This window comes from Falco peregrinus, chromosome Z, assembly GCF_023634155.1.
Source record: "Falco peregrinus isolate bFalPer1 chromosome Z, bFalPer1.pri, whole genome shotgun sequence".
Taxonomy (NCBI): Eukaryota; Metazoa; Chordata; class Aves; order Falconiformes; family Falconidae; genus Falco; species Falco peregrinus.
Window position 1 is genome coordinate 29,237,219 of NC_073739.1, and position 24,471 is coordinate 29,261,689.

Below are 24,471 nucleotides of genomic sequence, written 5' to 3' on the forward strand. Positions count from 1 at the left end.
AGGGCTAGGCTGTAGAGCAAAAGCACAGCCCTAGTGTTGGTGGGGCTGTGATGGGGTAGCTGAAAGAATATGAGGACAAGCAACAACTTTCACTTCTAGCCAGATCCCAGTGGGAGAAACAGCTTGCAGCTGTCTACTCAAACTACTCTTTGGATAAGAGTAAGCATGGCAGAGCGTGTGCATATGTCATAGAGGAAGTGCAGAGCATTGATCTTGCTGGAGCTCTTAAGCAGATGCCAAGGAAAGCTTAAGGCCACCTGTAGCTTTCAGCCCTGGCACTGTCAGTGCGACGTCCCTTCTGGTGCCTCTCCATTTAGAAGCAGGTCTCTTACAAGGGCAAGGGCTGGGCAGTACAGCAAAAGCATAGTCCCAGTGTTGGTGGGGCTGTGAAAGGTCTACAAAGGGAATATCAGGGCCAGCAACAGGTTTCAGTCCTGGCTACTTCTGTGTGAGAGCCTTCATATGGAAGTTTTTCTCTTTTTGACCTAGCCCTTGGTTAGAGTGAGAGAGTACTTGAGCCTGTAGGAAAAGCACAGAATGCCAGTGTTAGAGAGGTTGTGAAGGGGCTGCAAAGGAAAGATGTGAGCTACCAATAGCTTTCAGTCCTCCTGTACTGGTTTTCAGTGGGTTATAGCTAAATTTCTTCATAGTAGCTTGTACAGGGCTACGTTTGGATTTGTGTTGAAAATAGCGTTGATAACACTCTGATGTTTTGTTTACTTTTGAGCAATGCTTACATAGTGTCAAGGCCTTTTCTACTCCTCACACTGCCCCACCAGCAAGCAGGTTGCAAATGCAAAAAAATGTTGTGAGGGACAGCTGATCCCAAATTGCCATGACTATGTTATGTTATATTCAGCAATAAAACTGTGGGAGGTTGGGTGGGCTAGCTGGGCTTCATTCAGTTGGTGGTGAGCCACTGTTTTCATTTGCATCACTTGTCTTTCTTGGGTTTTATCTTCCTCTCTCTCTGTTATATTTATTCTTTTCTCCTTATAATTTTGTAAAATTATTATTTCTTTTTAGTTATTAAACTGTTTTTATTTCAACCCATGAGTTTCTTTCTTGCTTTTACCATTCCTGTTCTTCCCCATCCCACAAGTGGGGAGTGAGTGAGCAGCTGTGTTGTCCGTAGTTTCCAGGTAGGGTTAAACCATGACAGTCTTTCAAAGCTTAACTTGTGTCTTGAAGAGTTTGAGATTAGAACAGATATGACCAGCTCATATCAGAAGGGATTGATATCTATTAACAGTTGTTGCTCATGATAATTCATCTGTTCATAATTCATCTGTTCTCAATATTAATTTACCTGTTATGTGCTATGCTCCATTTTTTACAGTACATGTTAAAAACTGGCTTTTGCTTTTGCAGTTTACTGTGCTCTGTAGCACTCAGTGATGTTTTCCCTGGGAGATTTATTATTAAAACACTGGCATTGAGCTTAATCTGATATTTGGGCTTTGTACTGAAGCCATTACTGTACTTCGGGTGCCATGTCATGGAGCCAATTAACACTTACGTTTCTTCCTCTGAGAGGTTTGGTGGTTTTTTTTAAGAGGAAATACAAAGTGGCATCTTCACTACCTGCTTCTGTGATGTTCTCTCCCTCCTTGTAATAACACTTCAATATCTTGAACATCCCTGTGTAGTTAAAATACTTTTATTGGTATTTCTTAGCATTATTGCTTTGTTTTTTTCTAAAGTTAACAAGCTATTCAGAAATATGACTCAGCCCCGGTGGCAGTGTGATGATGGGTGGCATGGCATGTGGGAGAACAAGGGCAGGTGTCTAGAAAGCTTCTTACCTCCAGTGGTCTGAAACTTCACTCCTGAACCAGTGCAGGTTCTTGATGAAGTGCTAGACTGTTTGGAAAAAAGATGCCCTGGCCATGCCAAGGAGACACAACTTATTGCACTGTGCTGGGGCTGGCCTGCAGCTATCAAATTCTGCTGAATGCTATTCAGCACCCTCAAGGCAAAGAGAAGTTCTCTGGCTCTGAAGACATACCAAGAGACACCATGGCTAAACCAGAGACCCAGCCCTCCACTATATCAGTTGCCCCTGTAATTGAAACAATGCAAATGGAAGTCAACTTTTTTAGTAAGGTATGAAGAAGCTTTTCCTAAGAAGGAGCAGAGGAATCAAAAAAGGCAGTCTGTTCTGCAGCAGAGCAGTCACAAGAACATGAGGAGGAAGACATTGAAATGGTAAATGAGACAGAAACTACACAAACCCTATCCCTAAGTGATCTGCGAGAGAAGCAAAAAGATTTCAGTTATCAACCAGGTAAGACAATTCTCATCTGATTACTCCAGTGCTTGGATACTGGGGCCAATAGTCAGGAACGAGAGGGAAAGGAAACCCAGCAGCTGTGATCCCTTGCCAAGGCTAAGGCAATTGATAAAAGTATTGGAAAAGAGGCAGGAGTCCATAGTCTTTGGTGGTAACTCCTGTTGAGTGTGAAGGACAGTTAAAGACCACCATTGAGGGAGATAAGCCAATATCTGAGGGAATTAGCTATGGTGGAGGTGATCTATAACATTATGGATGGTGATCAGGTATCCGAAGACCCAAAGGAAATCCAGTGCATGCAGTCTATGTGACAAAAGTTTATGTTGATACCATATACCAACCCCCTGGCAGTGGCCTGGACAGACATGGACACACCACCTATGGGTGGATTAGCCAGACTATACCAAGAATATAAAGATAATCTCACTTCCTCCCTATAGGCCTGCATCTTGGCTGTGAGGAAACTGTCCCAGAAATTGTCCCAGCAATCCAAAGACAGGCCTTCCTCACCCACACCAACCAATGTCTCAGCTACTGAACAGTCAGCCTTTTTGTGTTCAAGGGAAAGGGTACCAGTGGCACACACCTCTTGCAATCCCATGTTTTTACCTGGGTGACCAGGCAGAGGACATGAGGAAGTAGGATGGTGAACCTACCTGGAAAACAGAAGCTCAAGTGCAGGAACTGCAAGGCAAAAGAAAAAAAGAAAAAAAAAAAAAAAAAAAAACCAGCCAGAAAGAAAAATTACTGCTCCAGTGTCTGGCAGAGGAAAAGGGATGATCATACTTTACTTTTGACCCTAATGAAGGGACTTCTATATTGCAGTTACAAAAAATCAAGTAATGAATACTTGGACCGGGAAGAGAGGGGTCCTGTCTTTGGCCAGGCAGTGTAAAAGGATAACAGGTTTTACTGGACTGTGTGGATTCACTGCTCTGGCACATCAGCCCCATGGGAGTATAGAGTTCTAGTGGACACTGGTGCAGAGTGTACTTTAACGCCATCAGACATAAGGGGGCAGCATCCATCTGTACTTCTGGAGTGATGGGGGGATCCCAAAACTGTCTTGTGTTGGAGACTGGGTTATGCCTGGGTGGCAAAAGCATCCTATTTTGACTGGCCCAGAAGCTTCATATATCCTTAGCACAGGCTGCCTCAGGAGGGGGTACTTCAGGGATCTAACAGGGTACTGGTGGGCTTTTGGTATAGCTGCCTTGAGTATGGAGAAGAGTAAATAGCTGCCTAGCTTGCCTGATCTCTCAGAGGATCCTTCTGTTGTGGGATTGCCATGTGTTATAGAACAGCAGGTGCCAGTTGCTACCATGACAATGCATTGGCAATGATATCCCATGAATCAAGACTTTCTGGTTCCCCTCCATAAACTGATTTGGTGACTGGAGAGTCAGGGCGTGATCAGTAGGGCTCATTCACCTTTTAACAGTCCCATATGGCTGGTGCAAAAACCTAACAGAGTGGAGGCTAACAGTGGACTGTCATGGCCTCAGTGGTCACACTGCTGCTGAGTGCTGTCACACCAGTCATGCTAGAACTCCAACAGAAATTGGAGTCAAAGGTCACCAAATGGTATGCAACAATTGATACCATCAATGCATTTTTCTTGATCCCTCTGGCAGCAGAGTGCAGGTCACAGTTTGCTTTCACATGGAGCGGTGTCCAGTACACCTAGGATCCACTGCCCCAGGGGATGAAACACAGCCCTACCGTTTGTCACGGATCAATACAGACTGCACTGGAACAAGGTGAAGCTCCTGAATACCTGCAATGTATTGACAATATCATTATGTGGAGCAACACAGTGGAGGAAGTGTTTGAGAAAAGTAGAATAATCCAGATTGTTTTGAAAGCTGGTTTTGCCGTAAAAGTGAAAGGACCTGCAAAGGAGATCCAGTTTTTAGGAAAAAAATGACAAGATGAGTGTCATCCATATCCTAATGGATGTGATCAACAAAATAACAGCTAGGTCTCCACCAACTAGCAGAAAAGAAACACAAGCTTTTTTTAAGTGTCATTTTTTTTGGAGAATGCATATTCCAAGTTACAGTCTGACTGTAAGCCCTCTCTGTCAAGCAACCTGGAAGAAGAATGATTTTGAACTTGCTTGCTGAACAGCAGCAAGTCTTTGGACAAATTCAATGGGAGGTAGTTCATGCAGTAGCCCTTGGACCAGTCTGCACAGGACAAGACGTGAAAAATGTGCTTTAGACTGCAGTCATGGATCACAGCCGCACTTGGAGCCTCTGGCAGAAAGCACCTGGAGACACTTGAGGGTGACCTGTGGGGTTTGGAGCTGGGGGTATACAGGAGCTGAAATCCGTTGCACTCCAACAGGAAAAGGAATATTAGCAGCATATGAAGGAGTTTGAACTGCTTCAGCAGTTCAGTAGTTGGTACTGAAGCACAGCTCCTTTTGGCATCCAGACTGCCAGCGTTGGGCTAGATGTTGAACGAGAGGATCCCCTTTAAGCACCTGCAACTGAAGCTACACAGACTAAGTGGTCACACTGGTAACACAACAGGCTTGCATGAGGAATCTCAAACACTCAGGAATCCTGGAATTGATCATGAACAGGCTGGAGGGCCAAATCTTTGATGTGTCACACCCAGAGAAGGTGACTCTTGCTGAAGAGGGCCCTCTGTATAATAAATCACCAGAAAATAAAGAGCAATATGCCCTGTTTACATGTGGATCCTGTTGTGTTGTATAACACTGAAGGTGGAAAGATGGTGTATGGAATTCTATGTGGTAAGTCACAGAAACTGCTGAAGGAAAAGGTGAATTGAGTTAGTCTGCAGATGTGAAAGTCATCCAGCTGGCTTTAGGTAGTCCTGAATGAGAAAAATGGCCAGTACTTTACACTGATTCTTAAATGACAGCAAATGCTCTGTGGGGCTGGCTACAGCAATGGAAGCAGATCGGCTGGCAGTGCAGAGGCAAACCCATATGGGCTGCTGAATTGTGGCAAGATATGGCTGTCCAGGCAGAGAACCTGGTTGTAAAATTATGTCATGAGATGCTCACATACTCGAGAGTCAGGCTACTGAAGAATATCAAAAAAACCAGCAGTTGGACCAGGCTGCTACAATTGAAATGGCCTAGGTGGATTTGGACTGGGAACCTAAGGGTGGGCTGTTTATAGTTCAATGGGCCCATGACACATCAGGACATCTAGGAAGGGCTACACCATACAAATGGGATCATGACCAAGGGGTGGACTTGACCATTGATGCCATTGCACACATTACCGATGAATGTCAAACGTGTGCCACAATCAAACAAGTCAGCCCTATAACCTTTTTGGTATAGGGGACAATGAGCTATCAATACAGGGAAGCCTGGCAGACTGATTATATCACAGTATCACAAACCCACCATGCCAAGCACCATGTGCTTACAATGGTGGAACTGACTACTGGATTGTTGGAAACATACTCTGTAAGCCATGCCACTGCTGGGAATATATCTTGGGCTTTAGAAAGCAAGTTTTATGGCAACATGGCACCCCTGAAGGAATGGAGTCAGACAATGCGACTCATTTCCAAAACAATCTCATGAACACCTAGGCCAAGGACAAACACCATGGCACTGACCAGGTGTATCACTTACCTTATCATGCACCAGCCTCTGGGAAGACCAAATGGTACAGTCGGCTGTTAAAAACAGCATTGAGAGCAACGGGTGCTGGGACGTTCAAGCTTTGGGATACAAATTTAGCAGAAGCCACTTAGCTAGTTAACACTAGAGGATCTGCCAGTCCACCTGGCTGTGCCAGATCAAAACTCCCTGGGCACTGTGGAAGGAGAGAAGATCCCCATAGAGCATATAAGGACCTTGCTGGGAAAAACAGTCCCGCGTTATTCCTTCATCAGGAAAGGGCAAACTTATTAACAGGACTGTTTTTGCTCAAGGACCTGGTTGCACTTGGTGGGTACTGCACAAGGATGAGGAAGTCCAACGTGTACCTGAAGATGATTCAGTCCTGGGTGAAAATAATACATGATGTGAGTTGTATATTACTAGTGTTACATGATGCTTCACGTCACCACTGCTGTGGTCACTCTATGTTAAAGGTATTATACCAGGAACCTCTTGCTGCTAGCCAAGCTAGAGGCAAGAGAAGGAATTCATTACAATATTAAACCTTATGGCTTAGTCCAAAGGGACCAGTGGTGCAAAGTGTAATGGACATACCTTTAAGTTGTTGTAATCCATTATTTGAGTTGAATGTTATAGGAAGTACTACTGCAGTAACCATCTGAATGAAGAACAAACCTCACAAGAGTCAATGATAGTGCAGCAATGACCCAACTTGAGCTGGTTTTGTTGCCCAGTAACTCCATGCATTCCACCAGCTCTCCTGTCCTGCGTGAATACCATAACAGAGGAAGCCAAAGTCATAAACTGAAAGATCTCTGTGCACATTTTATGGATATGTATGGACATCTTACAAACATTTTATGGGAGAAGGGGTGGTTAATGAGGATGTATTGTGGTAGTGTGGGACCTGACCATGATATAAATTATATGGAATAAGGGGTAGAGAATGAACTGGCTTCAGGTCAGATAGAGTTAAATTTCTTCATAGTAGCTTGTACAGGGCTACATTTGAGTTTGTGCTGGAAAATAGTGTTGATAACACTCTGATGTTTTAGTGACTGCTGAGCAGTGCTTACACAGTGTCAAGGCCTTTTCTACTACTCACACTGCCCCTCCAGCGAGTAGGCTGCAGGTGCAAAAATAACTGGGAGGGGACACTGTTGGGACAGCTGACCCCAACTGGCCAAAGGGATATTCCATGGCATCATACTCAGTAATAAAACCAGAGGGGGAGGTTGGGGGCGGGGGGGGTGGTTAGGGACTGGCTGGGCTTCATTTGGTTGGTGGTGAGCAACTGTTTTCATTTGCATCACTTGTCTTTCTTGGATTTTAATTTTCCTTTTTCTCTTTGTTATGTTTTTCTCTTCCTTTTACAATTAATTAAAAAAATATTATTTATTTTTAATTCTTAAACTGTTTTTATGTCAATCCATGAGTTTCTTTCTCACTTTTACCCTTGCTATTCACCCCACATCCTACCCAGGGCAGGGGCAGGGAGGGGGGAGTAGAGTGAACTAGAGGTTGTGTGGTGCTTAGTTGCCAGCCAGGACTAAACCATGACACCTGGCCACAACTGTGTGGGAACTTCAGGTGCTGGGTGTCTGTTTTGGAGCTGGGCTTTGGGCGAAACTGGGGAGGTAGGTGGGGGTTATGTGGTAGAACAAGCACAGAGCCACACTGTCAGTGGGCCTGTGAAGTTCCTGACAAGGGTAGGTAAGGGCCACCAACAGCTTTCAGTCCTGACCACCTCTGTGTGGGAGCCCTAAGTGGTGATTGTAGCAAGGCTCTGAGGAGGGTGAGCAGGTAGATGAGGATTAAGTGGTAAAGTGCAGATCTCCAGGGTTCATGGGGCTGCGAAGAGGCTGCCAAGGGAAGGTAAGAGCTGCCAACAGCTTCCAGTCCTGCCTGTTTCGGTGCTGGATCCACACCTGATGAGTGTTTGGAACCTGGGCTCTGGTTATGGGGCTGAGATGGGGCTGCCAGAGGAAGGTTTTGGCTACCAAAAGCTTTCAGTGCATCCTTTTCTGTACAGGAGACATCACTGTTAGCTGCCAGTTTTCATTGGTTCTTGCTAGGATGTAGGTGAGGGTAAGGTGGTAGGGCATGTTCAGAGCTGCAGTGTTTCTGGGATGCAAAGAGGCTAACACGTGATGCTGAGGGCTGCAGACAGCTTTATGTCTGCGAGGCATGACTGCTGGGTGCCTGTCTGGGCACTCAAGCCTGAGACGAGGTCCCAAACAGGCACAGGTGAGTGGAAGGCACAGGTGAGGTTCAGGCAGTCGAGTGAGCACAAAGCCTGTGTCTCTGGGGCTTTGAACTGGCTGCCAAAGGAAGATGACGGCTGTCAAAAGCTTTCAGTCCTGGCCACTTCTGTGTGGGAGTCATAGCTGGTGTGTGTCTGTTTTGCCCTTTGCCTATTGTGAGAGTTCAGGTGAGGGTTTGGTTGCAGAGGAGTTGTAAAGACCCATTGTTCGTGGGGCTGCGAAGGTGCTTCCAACGGAAGGTGAGGGCTACAACAGTTCTCTGTCCTTGCCCCTTTTTGCCTAGGACCCATTGCTGATAAGGCTCTGTTCTGGATGTGAGTTTAAAAGAGGGTGAGGAAAAGAGTTAGGGTTAAGTGCAAGACCAAGTGCAGAGTGGGGAACGAAAAAAACGCTGCTAAGATAAGGTGAGGGCTGCCAAAAGCTTTCAATCGTGGCCACTTCTGTGTGGGAGCCCTGGTCGGCAGGTGTCCATTTTGGGCCTAGGCTACAGCTAGGGTGAGGAGCCCATTATGTTTCTGGTGATTGAGACTGTGCAGAGCCCAAGTGTTTTGGGGCCGCGAGAGGAAGACCATTGGAAGGTACTGGATTCAAAAATCCTCAGTTTTTCCTGGGCGCCATAGCTGTCAGAACTGCATGTTTGACCTGTGCTCCGGCAAGGGTGAGGATCAGGAGAATTAATGTTAGAGTCAGGCAGAGGACAAATATTGGAGCCTCATTGTTTGAGACGATTTGAAGTGGCTGCCAAATGCTTTCATTCCTGGGGACTTTTTCTTGGGCATCATTGCTGGCAAGGCTCCATTTTGGACGTGGGCTTAGGGTAGATTTGGGTATGGAGGCTATAGCAGTGGTCAAGAATGAAAGCTTTTGGCAGCTCTCTGCTTCTCTTGGCAGCCTGTTTGCAGCCCCATCAGCACTAGGGCTCTGTGCTTGCTTTAGCACTTAATCCTACCCCACACCATGACCATAAAACCAGCCAGAGCTGAGCTTCAAAATGGACACCCACCAGCTAGGGCTTTCACACAGAAATGGCCAGGACTGAAAGCTTTTGGCAGCCCTAAAATCCTTTGTTAGCCCCTTCACCACCTCACTAACACTGGGGTTCTGCAGTTACTCTGCTGCCTAACCCCCCCACAACCCCCTCAGCCTCACTCAGAGCCTATCTTCAGAACTGACACCCACCACCTAGGAATGTGAACAGAAGCAGCCGGGACTGAAAGGTATTGGTAGCCCTCACTCTCCCCTGGTAGCCCCTTCACATTCAAACAAACACTGAGGCTCTGCATTTGCACTCGCACGTAACCATCACCTTCACCATGATTACAACCCTAGGCAGAGCACAGGTCCATCACAAGCTCTGCCAGCGATGGCTCCCTAGAAAAGTGGCCAGGTCTGAAAGCCTGGGCAGCCCTCACCTTCCTTTGGCAGCAATGTTGCATCCCCACAAATGCTGGGGCTGTGCTCTCTCTCTTGCACCTGTGGCTAATTCTCGCCCTTGCCCTAACCCTTAACAGATCCCAGCTCCAACAGAGATGCTGCCAGCTACAGTATCCATGAACAAAAAAATGCCCTAGACTAAAAGCTTTGGACTTCCCTCCTGCTCCCTTGGCTGTTCTTTCACAGCCCCACAAACTCTGGGTCTCTGCTTTGTCCTGCACCAATGGGTAAGCTTTGCCATCACACTAACCTGAACCAAAACCTGGGTATAACGGCATACCACACTCTACAGCTCTTAGGCAAAATTAGCCTGAACTGAAAAAGCTTTTGGCAGCCCTCACCTCGGCAGCTTCTTTACAGCCTCGCTAACACCGGGGCTCTGCTCCTTGGCTTCCACCTAACCCCTTTTCCTGATCCTCACCCCACCCTAAGCCCATGCCCAAAACAGAACCTTGCCAGCAACAGCCCCCAGGAAAAAGCAGCCAGGAGTGAAATCTCTGGCAGCCCACCCCTTCCCTCGGCAGCCTTCACAGCCCTACAGACAACGGGGCTCTGCTCTTTGTCTTGCTCCTATGTCTAAGCCTCACCCCAACGCTAACCCTAGCCAGACCCCAGGGACAACAGGGATGCTGTGACCTGTGGCTCCCTGGGAAAAGTGCCCAGGACTGAAAGCTTTTAGTAGCCCTCACCTTCCCTTGGCAGCCAGACTTTTCATGGTTCCGCTAGCACTGGAGCTATACACTTTGTCTTGCACCAAATGCTAACCCTTTTCCTGACCCTCACCCTCCTCTCAGCCCATACCCCAAACGTAGCCTTGTCAGCAATGGCTGGCTGTCCCGCACCAGTTCTCGTCTTCATTAGTTCCCAGCACACAAAAAAAGGGAGGAGTATATTTAAGCATTTCTCACGGAAGAAGGATTCCAGCACAATTTTTAATAGGGTCAGAGACTCCATTACAGAAAAATAATTTTAAAAACTCTACAACTAATATAGCAAAAGTACGTATATGTAACAAATAGTAAAACAAAAATTATTCAATAATCCCTCCTCAACCTCCCCAGCTTTTCAGATTTTCTTGGTACAGTCTGTTGTCTAAAACTCAGCTCCATGCTATTTCCTCATAATAATCATTAAAGCATTTGAATAAAATAGTAAATTTTTTAAATTCCACAGAGGAAATCAGAAGGAAGATGGGATCTTCCTCTATAGCTTCCATTTTGAATTTTATATACCTCAATACTGCAGTCAGGGATGAGTTCAAACACATGTGAGGGGACAGAAGGGATAGAAAAGTGAAAGTTTACTACTGACTTCTCATTTAATATGAAGTGGCTAGAAAGAAAAAGAGATGATATGAATATATACACACACATAAATATGCAAAGATGGAACTAATATTTCTGTAGATTCCAAAAAGGAGGGAAATGAAGTCATAACACACGGCAGTACAAAAATTCCAAGAACATACTTAATTACAATTCTAATTCCATAAACTTTAAGGGGGGATGATTTATTTTCAATGCTTATACTGCCAGTTCCTTCTTCAGTGCAGGTAAAAATTATTCATTTCTGGGCCTTCTGGGCAAACAAATGTTTGCACACTCTTAAGGTATAACATTCTTTTTTGGTAATTTCAAGGTTAAAAATAACAGCTGCAATACTAATGTGAGCTGGAAAATAAGGAATTTCTTTTTGAGGAGTTTTCACAGATATTCTGAAAATGTGGTACGGCTTAAGCAATCATAGCTTACAATTTCTGCTAACCAAATAAAAAGCCAGTGTTGCAGTTTCATAAATTAAAGCATTCAATTTGAATTACTCTGTGACAAATATTTAAGTCCATTAATTTAACTCTGATTCAAACTATTATCTTTTTCAGAATTTACTGTAGCTAAAATTAAATCAGCTTAATTAAAATAGTACAAATTTTAATTGTTAGTGCTTTCATTGTAGTTTATAACTAATCACATAACTCAACGATAAGACAACAGGTCTGAATCTGCTTTCATACATGTACAAAAGGCGCATCGGTAGTGAAGAAAATAAAACAGATGTCAGGTAAAAAGGTACATTTACTCTTTCATGTGTTGTATTTACATTTTATCCCTCAAAAATGGCCTTTTTCACTGCTTTTGAAAGAGATGCAGATTGCACAGTAGGTATTTCAACTTTCTAATGTAGCACATTGGGGTTTTACATCCTCTTCTTTAAAAGACTTTGAAGATCTGTCTCACTAGGTTTTCACAATGGTAGAAGAACTCATCATCAAAGTCTAAATGAGAAGGTGTCCTAAAGCTTACATCATAAAGAGCCAGCAACGTTCCCAAATTATACTGTGATATGCAAGTCATCAGGCAAGGAAAGAACCCAGAACTTTACCCAAATGAAGTAGCTGCAGTATCTATTCATTGCAGACCCTCTGCAACAGGTGCTGAAATAAAAATCAGTAGTCAAGAGGGCACAAATCAGTAGTCAGTCTAACAGGTGAACGAACCTGGAAAAGTGCAATTTTATGCAGTTGCTCAGAGATCAATACAGAAATATCAGTTAAAGTTCCATGACTAATGATGAGATTCTCAAAAATGCCTAAAAAATTCAGAGTAAAAGTTCCAAGGTCACATCAGTGTTTATGGAAATCCCATCTCTAAAACACTTGTGTTTGCTACCTGGTTTTACTTTTCTATACTACTACATATCCCCTTTATTCATTGAAGTATACATTAACATAAGATATCATTCCTAAACAATACTGTGAAAATAAAAAATTCAAACTTAAAACAAAATTGGAATCTTATTTATTTCACATCAAACTGGTGTATTTTATAAGATCCACTACTAGTAATGTACCTGAAGTATGATTCTGTTTCACAACAGCTTCTGTGTCTACAAATGTGGAAACCATCTACAGTTTTGCATTAAAAAATCTACTGCCCAAGGAGCAGTCTGCAAAGAACTAACAGTTCGTTCTGGGTCTTTCTGACCGTAACTGTCAATATTAACCCACTGCTAAGAAACTGCAATACAGCTCCAAATGAAAGGGCATAATTTTCAAATACAAAATTATATTTAATCATTTGTGCAGATGTTTGGTCTATAGATGAAAACAGTTTCAGAATAAATACTTACATCTTGCTCATAAATGCTCCAAGGAAAATAAAATATTATCTGAGACATGCCCTGAGCTATCTAGACTCCTTAAAAATAGTGCAAACAATGTTGCAGTGATGCCTGGTTTCACTCTGGCTTTTGCAAAAGAAACACAGCAACTGCCCACAGAGCTCCTAAATGGCTGACACACCGCAGCATTTACGCACACTACAGCAGATGTTGTAGCTTTGCCAAGTTCCTCTCCATCCACTGGATATTGAGCTGAATTGTGTCAATTGCCTCTTTTACACAACGCAGTTGAGAACTCTCCTCCGATTTTGACTCAAAAAATGACTTTACCTGCATAGCAAGAGAAAAGAAAGAAAAAGATTTAATTAAAATAAACACTGGCCACACAAATAGGTTCAGAAGCAAAGGCTACACATATGTTGCAGGAAACCCATTCCTGAGAATCATTTGCATCTATGCAGTAAGCAAACCTCTCAAAGGAGTTCCCAAAATGCAAGAAAAGCATTTTTCATGGGAACTGCAGTAAAACCTCATCCAGTTTCAATAAATTATTTCACTAATAAACAGACATTCACTTATCATACTCATCCCAGAGCAATCACAGAGCACTCAAAGTTCTGGAAAAGGAGTCTCCTTCTATGACAAGGAACTGATTGTTATAAGCAATCCTCTTCAGCACTCTGGAATGACACCCACTTAGCATTATAACTGTCCATGCTAACACTTAAAATACTCTAAATCAAACCATAAACAACTATCTCTACCAAATTACTGGAATGAAAATGTTAGATTAAACCATAAACATTCTTGACACATTAACTTCCAGGCCTGGTTAGGGAAGACAACAGAGATTTCTAGTGGCTATTAACTGGCTCTTAACTGATACTCAACTTTCACAACAGCTCCTTGGGATGACCAACAGCAAAAAAAACATAAAGCAATTTTTATGGCACTCCATCACATTCCAGAGTCACAGAAAGTATAGCTTGTTTGCAAAATCTACACCAAAATTCTATCTAGAACAAATCATTATTTTGGGAGACAGTGTGTTTCAGAGAACAGGAAAACAGATAACTGGGTTCAACTCTATATGTTACTCTGCCACAGACTCAGTATGTAATCTTCCAAATGTTTATGAATCTGTCTGCCATGTGAGAAATAGGGAAAGCAATAGATGTATATCCTTGCAAAACGGCCTTAAGGACAGAAATAACTTGTGTTTTTCTTGTCCCTTAATTACATGAAGACAGCATTGGCACTAGAAAATATCCCTCTCTGGTACATTAAGACACCAACCTCAAGGAGATGTGCCTTTGTTGCAAACTGAGAAGTTGACCAGCTAATGATATTCTGGATAGTATATGAGCCTAGGTGAAACCTGAAATACAAACAAAAAAGTTATTTTTAACTAGGAGCGACTTTAAGATGCAGGTTCAGTGTACGTACACAACCTTTATTTGTTTTAGTAGCTGGGTTTTTGGGTTTTGTTTTAGTAGTTGGAAATGGTTAAAAGCACTTAAGTTCAAGATTATAAATCTTATTTTTCAAAAGAGATAAAAGATTTTAGAAGTCCAAGCCTCTAGTTCCCTACTACTCTAAAAATTGAACTTCAGAGCAAAAGAAATGGAAAATTTTCAAACTTCTATCACAGCTGAAATAGTAAAGAACTGAGGACCCCCCATACTGAATACTAAGACCTGTATCTGTGCTATGTATTCCAAAATGCTACAGTAATTGAATTTGCAACCAGGTTTCATTTCAAGCAAAGAAATTTTGTAGTTCTGGTTATTGAGAGCTTGTTAGAGCAGAAAGTTTCATCCAGAAGAAGGTTTTTAGCAATGTGAAACAGTTCCAAATCAAAACTGGGATTTAGAAATACAGTTTTCCACGTATTGTTAGCTTCCTGAAGACTTGCAGGCTAGTTCTCCTGTTGGGTACCCTTCAAAGCCACATAAGGAGAACATGTATATCTGAAGCAAGTGAGATTTTTTGGTTATTTTAGTTTGGGATTGCTGTAAAAAGGCAGAACAAATAAATGCTAAATGAATTCCCTGGGTCTACTTTTGAATGCATTTGATCCACATAAATATCCTGCATCCGCAGCAATCATCCTAGAGACAGGATGCTTTCAACAGAAATTCAAATCTAGATTTTTTAGAATTGCTGTGAATCTCTAGGAGACTCCAATGTCCCATCAGCAGTTGGAGACTTCAAAGTTTATGATCCAAGTTATTTTGTAAAATAAGATTTTAAAACAGGCTTTACAATTTAGTACACATCTTCTTACAGTAATCCAACTATTTATTATCTTGTGTTTGAAAGAAACAAACAGGTGCTTTGCCACTGTGAGTGTGAAGTTTCAGCTACATCAAAAGACTTACTTTCGTGTAAGTTTTTCCCAGTTCTCTTTGACAAAGTCCCAGGCCAGCAAATACCCAGGCAAACTCTGGCTAACAGTTGCTATGATATGTGAAAACTCCTGTGTCCTGATGATTTCTCCTTCAAGGCTGTTCTGCATTAACCTAAAATAGTTATGAAAAAAAAGCATATGAAGAGAGACAGGAAAAAGCTTCTGTTCATATCTTCACATGATTCTTCTGATACTCCTGAATTAGATGGAAAAGTTTCTATAATAGGTCAAATAGCAAGCAGCTTCTGACATCTGGAACACACTGATGCTCCATTTTACAGCCACTGTGCTTATCTACCTTCAGTTTCCAAGTACCACAGTGACCTTAGCTCTAAACCAAGTACCTGAATTTTCATTGTCATTGGAAAAGAGGAAGCAAATTCTAAGGACTTGTAAAAGAAAACATTATACATTGAAATGTTTAGAAAGGAAAGCTGTAACAAGAATCACACATAGCCAGACAACCTTGGTGTCCTTCATGCAGTACTGCGGTTTGGTCTATGGAGAGGTGTTGGAGCATAATGTAAGGTCAGAATTTCACAGAGAAAGAAGAGAGGAAAAGAGGGAGAAAGACAGAACTCAAAACAAATCAAAACCTAACTAGTTATCTTGGTTATAAAGATATACCAATCTTTTAAGACTCCATAGAACAACCTGCAATTTTGTTACTTTTACCAAAAATCTCTAATTTTGCATTCCCAAACTTTTTCAATTTTTTCCTCTTTATGCATATTCAGAATTTGGCCTTTTGAGCTACTCTGTTCTGCAAATTATTTTAAAGTGAAAAATACCAGGTTCTATATTTGTATGGAAGCTTATACAAAACATGTGGATAGATTTTCTTTAGCAATCAGAAATTTTTTCAATAATATAAAAAAGGAAATACATTTTTCCAAAGAAGATTTTAACACTTTTCATTTACAGAGCATACAGCTTTCTGGCTCCTTCATACCAGATTAGCTTTCTGACATCTTCTGTGCTGGCCAAGGCTTCAATCATTTTGCTCTTCTCTGCTTCAGAAAGTGTAGAGGAGTACAACTTCAGAAGGAATTCCCAGCCATCACTAGATTTGGCTCCAGCTGTAAATATGGCTTTCATAACATCACTAGGCAGACTACAGGGGAAAACAAAATCAACAATGAAACAAAACAACAAATAAAAACCAACAACAACAAAAAAAAACACCCACAAAAAACCAAAAGAGAGGCATGAAAATGCTCATCTGAGAAAATAAGTAAGTCACAAAATTAAAGATTAGCTCGAAAGAAATGGCTGTCTTTTGAGCAATTTAATTCTGTAGCAATTGTAAGTTTGTGCTGGATTGAATTAATGCCAATCTAGTACTTCAAGTTTCTGGGAAAAAACAAATCATATTAGTCACGTGAAAGCAGGGTAAATTATACAAAAATCTAAGTAATTTTCTGTGGCTCAAAATGCAAGGAATCCAGAACAGAATGAGTTCTGCAAGATAAAAAAAGTATGCTTTGACATTGCTAAGTAATCCTCCTTGAGCATGCACCTTAGGAAATGCAGATGGAAGCAATCTGTGGCTGGTTTCGCAGTCACACTTAATGAAACTGCAGATAAAGTCTTAAATTCTAGGACAGTTCTCCCTTTCATCTGAAAACAGCAATTACTTCTACATGAGGAACAGTCGAAGACAGAATGAAGTGGTTTATCAATATTCAGTTGGTGGTGGTGGTGTGGGGGTTGTTTTGTTTGATTGTTTTGTTTGTTGGGTTTTTTTCTCCCAAACTATGGTGGCAAGGTAACAGGGAAACAGGTAAATAAAAGAAGTGAAAGCCCAGTTTTTGTGGTACCTCATTGTTCCATTAGACTTCATCCACTTCTCAAACATCTCAGTGGCAGTAGTTCTACACTTCCTAATATTGTGGGTGCAGGCAAAAGTTAGCAGTGTCGACCGGAGCTCTCGTTCAGACAGGGTCCCATCATCTGTCCAACGCTGTTGATCAATTTTATCTCCAAGCAGATGCTCTATTCTATACTATAGGAGGGAAAATTATTAGTAATAGCTAATTTTCTCTAAGAGGATTTTTTATATGCAAAACTGGTCTTAAAAAAAGAAAACAAAAGTAAAGTTTTAAAACCATGGAAGTTAAAACATAGTAGTTCTCCATCTACCTATCCCAATTTACATAAACCATTTCTTATCTGGATGAATAAGTATCAGATACCACACAGCTCTGAAAGATGGGCCAAGTGTACATCTGAAATTGCACATGCAAACAGAAGACTACTCCAAGTTACAGTTCAGACTTGCACGCAGTCAGCTTACTGTCTCAACTAACTACATCTCCTGTATGTTTAACTACTTTTAACTCCATCAAGTAACAGTTACTACATTTCACTTGAGCACAAACAAACTGACTTTTACCTGTAGACTGAACACCCTTACATGTTGGTAGTTTTGTCATGGTCCAAAACCACAGTTAGGTAGGTGCCTGACCAGCTCCCACACCCCAGCTGAAACACTTGAACTTAAACATAGACACTCCATTGCAAACTGTAGTTTGGACTGTGTATCACATCAGATCTGTAAAACCTTTGAATAAATACTAAATAAGGAAATTTCTTATGGTAGTGGGGGTTTTTGTTTCTTATAAATTTCCTTAAGCACTGACTAATTACCCTTACCTAGTATGAAGAAAAAACCTGCTATTTTATCTATCGTTTAATAATTTTCTTTCTAAATTAAATCCCTTTGCTGACATTCTATAAGGTAAAGCAGCAAGGGTAATTTTAAACCCATAGATGAACATGGAGAGGAGGCTTCATACTAAGAAGGTAAACAGAGAAATGAAAGACATTTCCTCAGCAAGAACTAAGGCTACATTGTGGATTTCATTGCTAAGTCTATAGCACTGTATGTTGTTAATCTATCGCACAGCTGGATGGGACAATGACAACCATTCATGTGTTCCTGTTTTTACAGAAAATATTTTTCCCACTACCTTTAGACAAAGTAATTAGATCTATGATCTCCAGCCACTCCAATAATTTTGGGAATAAATTTTCTGTACTAGAAAAATGTCATGGACTCTGTTTAATTACATACCTGTACTACATTGACCTTTACAGCCAGTATAGCAAATCCCCAGACACCACTGTGTTCCCACTGCATTACACTCCCTATAAAACATTGAGGGACTGGGGAGGGGGCAGGGCACAAGAGGAAGTAGATCCCAAAAATTTTGCATTTCAGTAAGAGGTCATTGCTACTTCACAAAAGCAGGCAAGGCTGGCAACTGTCTAGAATCCTCATCCAATGTAAGTACTGAAATTACTGAATATGTTCAACAGTCAACACTTAAAAATTATAAAGAACATTAAGGCTAATTATTTCAAATTAAAATTTACAGAAAACTACATAAAACTAAACCATACCATGACTCGTGCTGCCAGTAGTTGTTCACCCTTTTTCTCTAAAAGGCTGTATATAAGGCTCAGCTGAAACAGAGCTTGAGTGAGTGGTGCAGTGCTGTTCTCCTTGTTAAGGTAATCAATCAGTTCAAAGGCCTTTTCCAGAGACACTTTTCCTAGACTATAGGTCAATGAATACAAACATTAAAATGGCTTCCAAAACAAAAACACTCTCTGAAACAAGATCAGAAGTGATGTTCTCCATTACATTAACAGAGGGATAGGTGAATAGAGGGAGGAACTAAGAAACACTTTAGATGTAGAGATTTTTATATTATTAGTAAGACAGTAACAAACCAACAATGGCCACTACCATGCCTTCAATTCATAAAAATGAAGATAGATAAGGAAGTGTGACAATGATGTCTGCAAATATTTATCATAACTAAGGGTACTCAGATAGGAAGCAGCTGTCAAAGAGGCCATCCAGACCGCTCAGCCTCACCTGCTCTGATGGCTGTGGTGAAAGGAAAGAGGGAGCCAGTAAAACTTTGAGAAGAAAATAGCTTCTTCTTTAAAGTGAGGCATACTCATCAACAGAGTACAGGAAAATAGTCTGCTAGGCAGACTATCAGACACTAAAGAAAACAGTATTTTCCAGAAATGGAAGCTGTCATGTGGCTCTTTGTGATGAAAATAAATGGATGTTGCTATAAAGAACAGAGAAACAACATATAGCAACAATATGGAAGAATCAGTGAAATAACTTTAAAAAAAAAAGTGAATGCTGAAGAGTTTCAATAGGCTAATAGACTGAATTAAAACTTCTCTGAAGCAGCCTCCTCTAGAATTCAAGTCTGATCTTCTTTTACTTGGAAAAAAACTTTAAACACATATAAACTATGTTTTCCAATACAAAAGTCTTACCCTGCAAGGTTGAAGATATTGTTGATCAAATTGGCTCTGTCTTTAGGACTCAAAGCTGTGTGGTTTTTTTTCAGCAAATCAATCAGTGTTTTCCAGTCTTCAGTATAGTGTACCATGTAATAGCCATTCATGTCCACATTGAATTTTATCCATTCCACCTCTTCTGGAAGTTCAATGACAGCTAATGGAAGACAAACAGTTAGCAGTAGAAACAAACATTTAGCAACATTTCATTCAAATCCAAACCTATAAAGCAGACCAGTTCCAGAGAGTCAATAAATCCTTTTCCACCCACTAGATCCCCCTGCTGTGAAGAAGGAATAGCCAGTACAAAGGTTCCATGAGAACGCTCCAAAATTCCAGGTTGTACTTCCTCCTTCCTCCTATATCTGATTGAATGAATAGTATCACAATCTGCCTTGAGTTGTATCCATACGTACGTTACTTAGTGCAGTTATTTTTCTCTTCTGTCCAGTTCTCCTCTCAAACAACCCCATCTCCTCTCTGCCCACTTTCATATATATAAAAAAAGCAGTTACACACTTCATATAAAGAAATAGAGAAATGGAGACAGCATTAAAGAGGTAGGAGGCCACACTCTAGTTTCAAAGTCAACTAGATACAAGAAGAGAGGTTTGGGGGAAAAGTTCTTCCTTTCAACTGATTCTATAACTACTGCCAAAAATGTCAATTTACTTAGCTTCTACAATGCCTTTGAAATTTAGTAACTATACTACTAGAAATTCTCTTGTACATCTCTCCTACTCCTATCTTCCACATCCAAGTTTCTACAGTCAGTGAGGAATTGGTTTGATCAACATAAGACCACTAACAAGGCGATTTAAGATGAAATAAAAATGATACAATCAGGCTACTTACCTATTAGTTTTAGTAAGATCAAGAACACATTCAATTAAACAGCTTTGTTCTTCCATTCTGATAAGTCATAATATTTTTTTTTTAACTCTATCTCAAATGAAAAAGGCCAGGAATACCATGAAGGCTTTGTAAAACCAATGTCAGAATGACATAAACCAAAATTATCTCCTTTAATTACAGTACTTCAAAAGTCACTTTAGAGGGGTGGCAGTTCACAAAAATCAGTGAACAGTAAAATTTCAAGATCAGCTCTAAGAACTCGATTTAAAATTTGTACAGCTTTATTTCCAAAAGCAGAGGTGCAAGATAAGTTTATGAATTAAAAATAATTGCCAGTTAAATGCTCTTTAACAGGGGTGAAAAAAAAATTCATCAGCAGACATAAGATGATGAGTCAGACCTGCTTCAATAAAATGCAAAAACCTATTCAAGTCAGTGGAGAGGTAGCCAAAGTGATTGTAGCACAATACAACATAAGAGTGGAGCCCAGGGGTCCTCACACTTTAACCAGGGGCCGGCGCGGATGCAGTGGCAGGCAGCCATCTGCGGCTGCTTGGTTTCACCCCCCAAGCCCCGGCAGGGGGGGGCAGGGGGTCTGTAAATACCGGGGGCCGGATTGAGGACCCTGGGGGGCCGTATCCAGCCCACGGGCCATAGCTTGAAGACCCCTGGTGTATAGTAACTATCCACCTGGCAAGGAAAAAAACAGAGCTGAATAAACAAAACCCCATAGACTAGCAATTTAAGATTCAAACTAGCCGCTGCAGCAAAACCAAAAGAGTTTATGTGAAAAGATCTAAGCATTTCAAGTTCTACAACAGCATTCTCAAAAACTTAATCATTTCAGTTGCAATAAATCATATTTCCGTGGAAAGTGACCTTCTCACATTTCAGTACACTGGCAAAGCAACTCTCCCATTACTCACTCTCTAAAGGACGTGTACTGGGATGAAGAGAGTATGGGGTTTTACAAATTCCAGGCCTGTGCTTCTGCCCCAGTTGCTGCCATTTATTTGTACATATAATGCTATAGGGAACCAACCTCTTAATGATTGCTTGTCTCCATATCTCTGTAATTTTTTTGTATTATGTATGCCTTCATCATCACGTCTTACACAAGTGTGCACTCAGAAACATCAGTAAACTGTAACACATAAGTAACTTGCTACTAAAGTTTTGAGTCACATACCTGACTTTTGGTCCAGTAAATATGCATTAGTACAATGGGTAAAGTTGCAGCTACTAGTTATGTAGGTGAGAGGGATATGCCACAGATAACTGCAAAGGAAACAAATATTTACTGACACACTACACACACATTTTTTGTCTTGATGGGTTTGTTTCTTTGTTTTGGGTGGGTTTTTTTAACTTTTAAGTATTTTGATATATTATTAGTATTAGAACCACTGCACAATGTGTAAAATGATAAAGTATAAATCTGACACATATCATCAGAATAGATAAAATAATACATATACAGCATATACAGTAATTATTTTTTTATTCCCACTGTGTTGAGAAGTGGGAAAATTTCACAGAATCATGGAATGGTTTGGGTTGGAAGGAACATTTAAATGTTATCTACTCTACCCCGCCTGCAGTGAGCAGGGAGATTTTCAACTCGATCAGGTTGCTCAGAGCCTCGTCAACCTGACCTTGAATGCTGCCAGTGATGGGGTATCTACCACCTCTCTGGACAGCCTGTTGCAGCGTTTCACCACTCCCATCATAAACAATCCCTTCCTTATATCTAGTCTGAATCTATCCTTCTTTAGCTTAAAACCATTTCCCCTCATCCTATCACTACGGGTCCTATTAAAATGTCTGCCCAGGCTAAACAATGCCAACTCTCAGCCTTTCCTCATACAGGAGAGGTGTTCCATCCCTCTGACCACTTTTGTGGCATTCCTTTGGACCCACTCCAACAGGTCCATGTCTTTCTGGTGCTGAGGATTTCAGAGCTGGATGCAGTACTCCAGGTGAGGTCTCACCAGAGTGGAATAGAAGGGCAGAATCACCTACCTTGACCTGCTGGCCACACTTCTTTTGATGCAGCCTAGGAAACTGTTGGCTTTCTGGGTTGCCAGTGCACATTGCCATCTCATGTCTAGTTTTTCACCCACCAGCACCCTCAAGTCCTTCCCCGCAGGGCTGCTCTCAATCTCTTCATCCCCCAGCCTGTATTGATACTGAGGGTTACCCTGACCCAGGAGCAGGACATTGCACTTGGCCTTGTTGAACCTCATGAGGTTCACATGGGTCCACTTCTTGAGCTTCTCCAAGTCCCTCTGAAGGGCAACCTGTCCCTCAGGCATGTCAACCACACCACACAGCTTGGTGTCTATGTCACTGATGAAGACATTAAACAGGGCCAGTCCCAATATGGAACTCTGAGGGACACCACATTTCCTAGTACTTCTTCCTCAGTTTCATCAAGCTAAGTAGCTTGTCCAAAGTCATATGGACAGGAAATCTCTGGCTGCATCAGACATTCAGCCAGTATTATTTTCACCTCAGTCCAATGTTCTGTCTTCATGAAATTTTACAAGTTGATTGTTTTTTTTAAAAAAAACAATTTATGTTAATTCACATACAAGACTCAAAATCCAAATCATAGTAATAAAAACCATAATTGTTTGCATACCACAAAGACTGTCTCAAGTGAACTGCAAGCTGGAAGAATAAATGCTAAGGTGGCTCATCATGATGATAAGGACTTGACTATTTAGAGAAAATACAACTTTGAATGAGGTGGAACAAGCTGCACATACGCATTCCAGTTTTGACAGGGACCCCTTCTGCACATGACTCACACAGAGCACCCTTCTTCAAGAGCTTTTAATGCACTCCTCAAATTGACATTGACTAGAAAAAAAAGAATAATTAAGCCTAACAATCCTTCCTTTCTTCTTTACCTTTCAACGACACATTGTTTTCCTTCATCCACATAATAAATATAAAACAAAGCCCTGTAAATCCCAACATTTCAAGAGATAAATTCTTTTCACAGGCCTGATTCTGCAAGATGATGTAAAGGACTCAGTTCCTGTTAAGGCTTCAAATAACTGAAAAAACTACCAAAAGCTCAAAAGGATTCAAACATGTATTTGGTTTGTTACAAAATACAGTAAGGTTTATAATATAAGACATATTTGCATTAAATTAATTTTTACAATTAGCAACTGCTACAACTTTGCTTCTTCGGTAATTGCATAGGTACTTTGTTTTAGTTTTTGGTACAATGGATATTGCCTCTCTTATATTTTCAGCCATTAGCTGTCATGCATCAGTGTCATCTTAAAATTTTTACCCAAGAAAGCTTCTCTAATTTTCTCTAACAAAGCCCAAAATGTACACTGAATTTCGGCAGTAAAGAGCAGAGGTTCTAAAGCAAGACACCTGTAACTTCTGCAGCCCACCTTTTTTCAGCTTCTTATTAACCACACAAAACTTTCTGAAATAAAAGAAAACTTCACCTGTGAGATCTGCCTTTTGGTATTAAAAAAATGGAAGAATTCATTCTACTATTTACCGCAACTCATCATCTTAAGCACAAAAGCTTCAGGAAAGGATGCAAATAAGAAACTCAGCTTACAAAGGATGCCACAAATTTTTACCAGTTGCTTGGCTGGAAATAGACATGGATCTTCAGGCAGATACTAGATGTACAAATTTCTGTGCCAAATTCTCTACTACTATCTGCTTTCAAAGAAAATACTAGAACCCCTGAATACAAGTGAGAAAGATGTACAAGATACAAAAAAGACATCTGCAGGTAAATTTTAATGGATTAAAAAGTATTAAGAAGGGAATAACCTTGCATCTGATGTCCAGTTTTCTGGTTCCACACGATACAAATATTTCTCTTGTTGTACAGAAATAATCTTTCCCTTTCGGACAACAGTGACTAAAGGGAATCCTTTTTGCAGAATCCAAGTTTTCATCAACTTTTTTACATCTAGTGTCCCATTGGTAATCTGTAATAAAAAAATCATAATGGAACAAGCAAAAAGCAAATTAAGAACATTTTTAAACCTTCATCCTTAATTTACCAAGTAAGTAGTAGCACGATTCTGCATCTGTAAACAATCACTTTGACATTGAGCTTGTAAATTTTATAAGCAACAACTCAGGGGAGCAAGCAGGTTTT

At 41.0% G+C, this 24,471-nt stretch overlaps 1 protein-coding gene across 3 annotated transcripts in view; it reads right to left on the reverse strand.

The window, feature by feature from the left end:
- Positions 1-10,520: 10,520 nt before the first annotated feature.
- Positions 10,521-24,471, reverse strand: part of LNPEP (leucyl and cystinyl aminopeptidase) — a 66,995-nt gene continuing 53,044 nt past the window's right edge. For all 3 annotated transcript variants that reach the window (XM_055790863.1, XM_055790865.1, XM_055790864.1), the window contains 9 exons: positions 24,138-24,298; positions 21,511-21,599; positions 19,443-19,623; positions 18,540-18,696; positions 16,955-17,139; positions 16,087-16,248; positions 15,106-15,246; positions 14,021-14,102; positions 10,521-13,054 (listed from right to left, as the gene is read on the reverse strand). In XM_055790863.1, the coding sequence (XP_055646838.1) occupies positions 12,923-13,054; positions 14,021-14,102; positions 15,106-15,246; positions 16,087-16,248; positions 16,955-17,139; positions 18,540-18,696; positions 19,443-19,623; positions 21,511-21,599; positions 24,138-24,298 (1,290 nt within the window). In that variant the 3' untranslated portion in view covers positions 10,521-12,922. The remainder of the gene's footprint in view (positions 13,055-14,020; positions 14,103-15,105; positions 15,247-16,086; positions 16,249-16,954; positions 17,140-18,539; positions 18,697-19,442; positions 19,624-21,510; positions 21,600-24,137; positions 24,299-24,471) is intronic.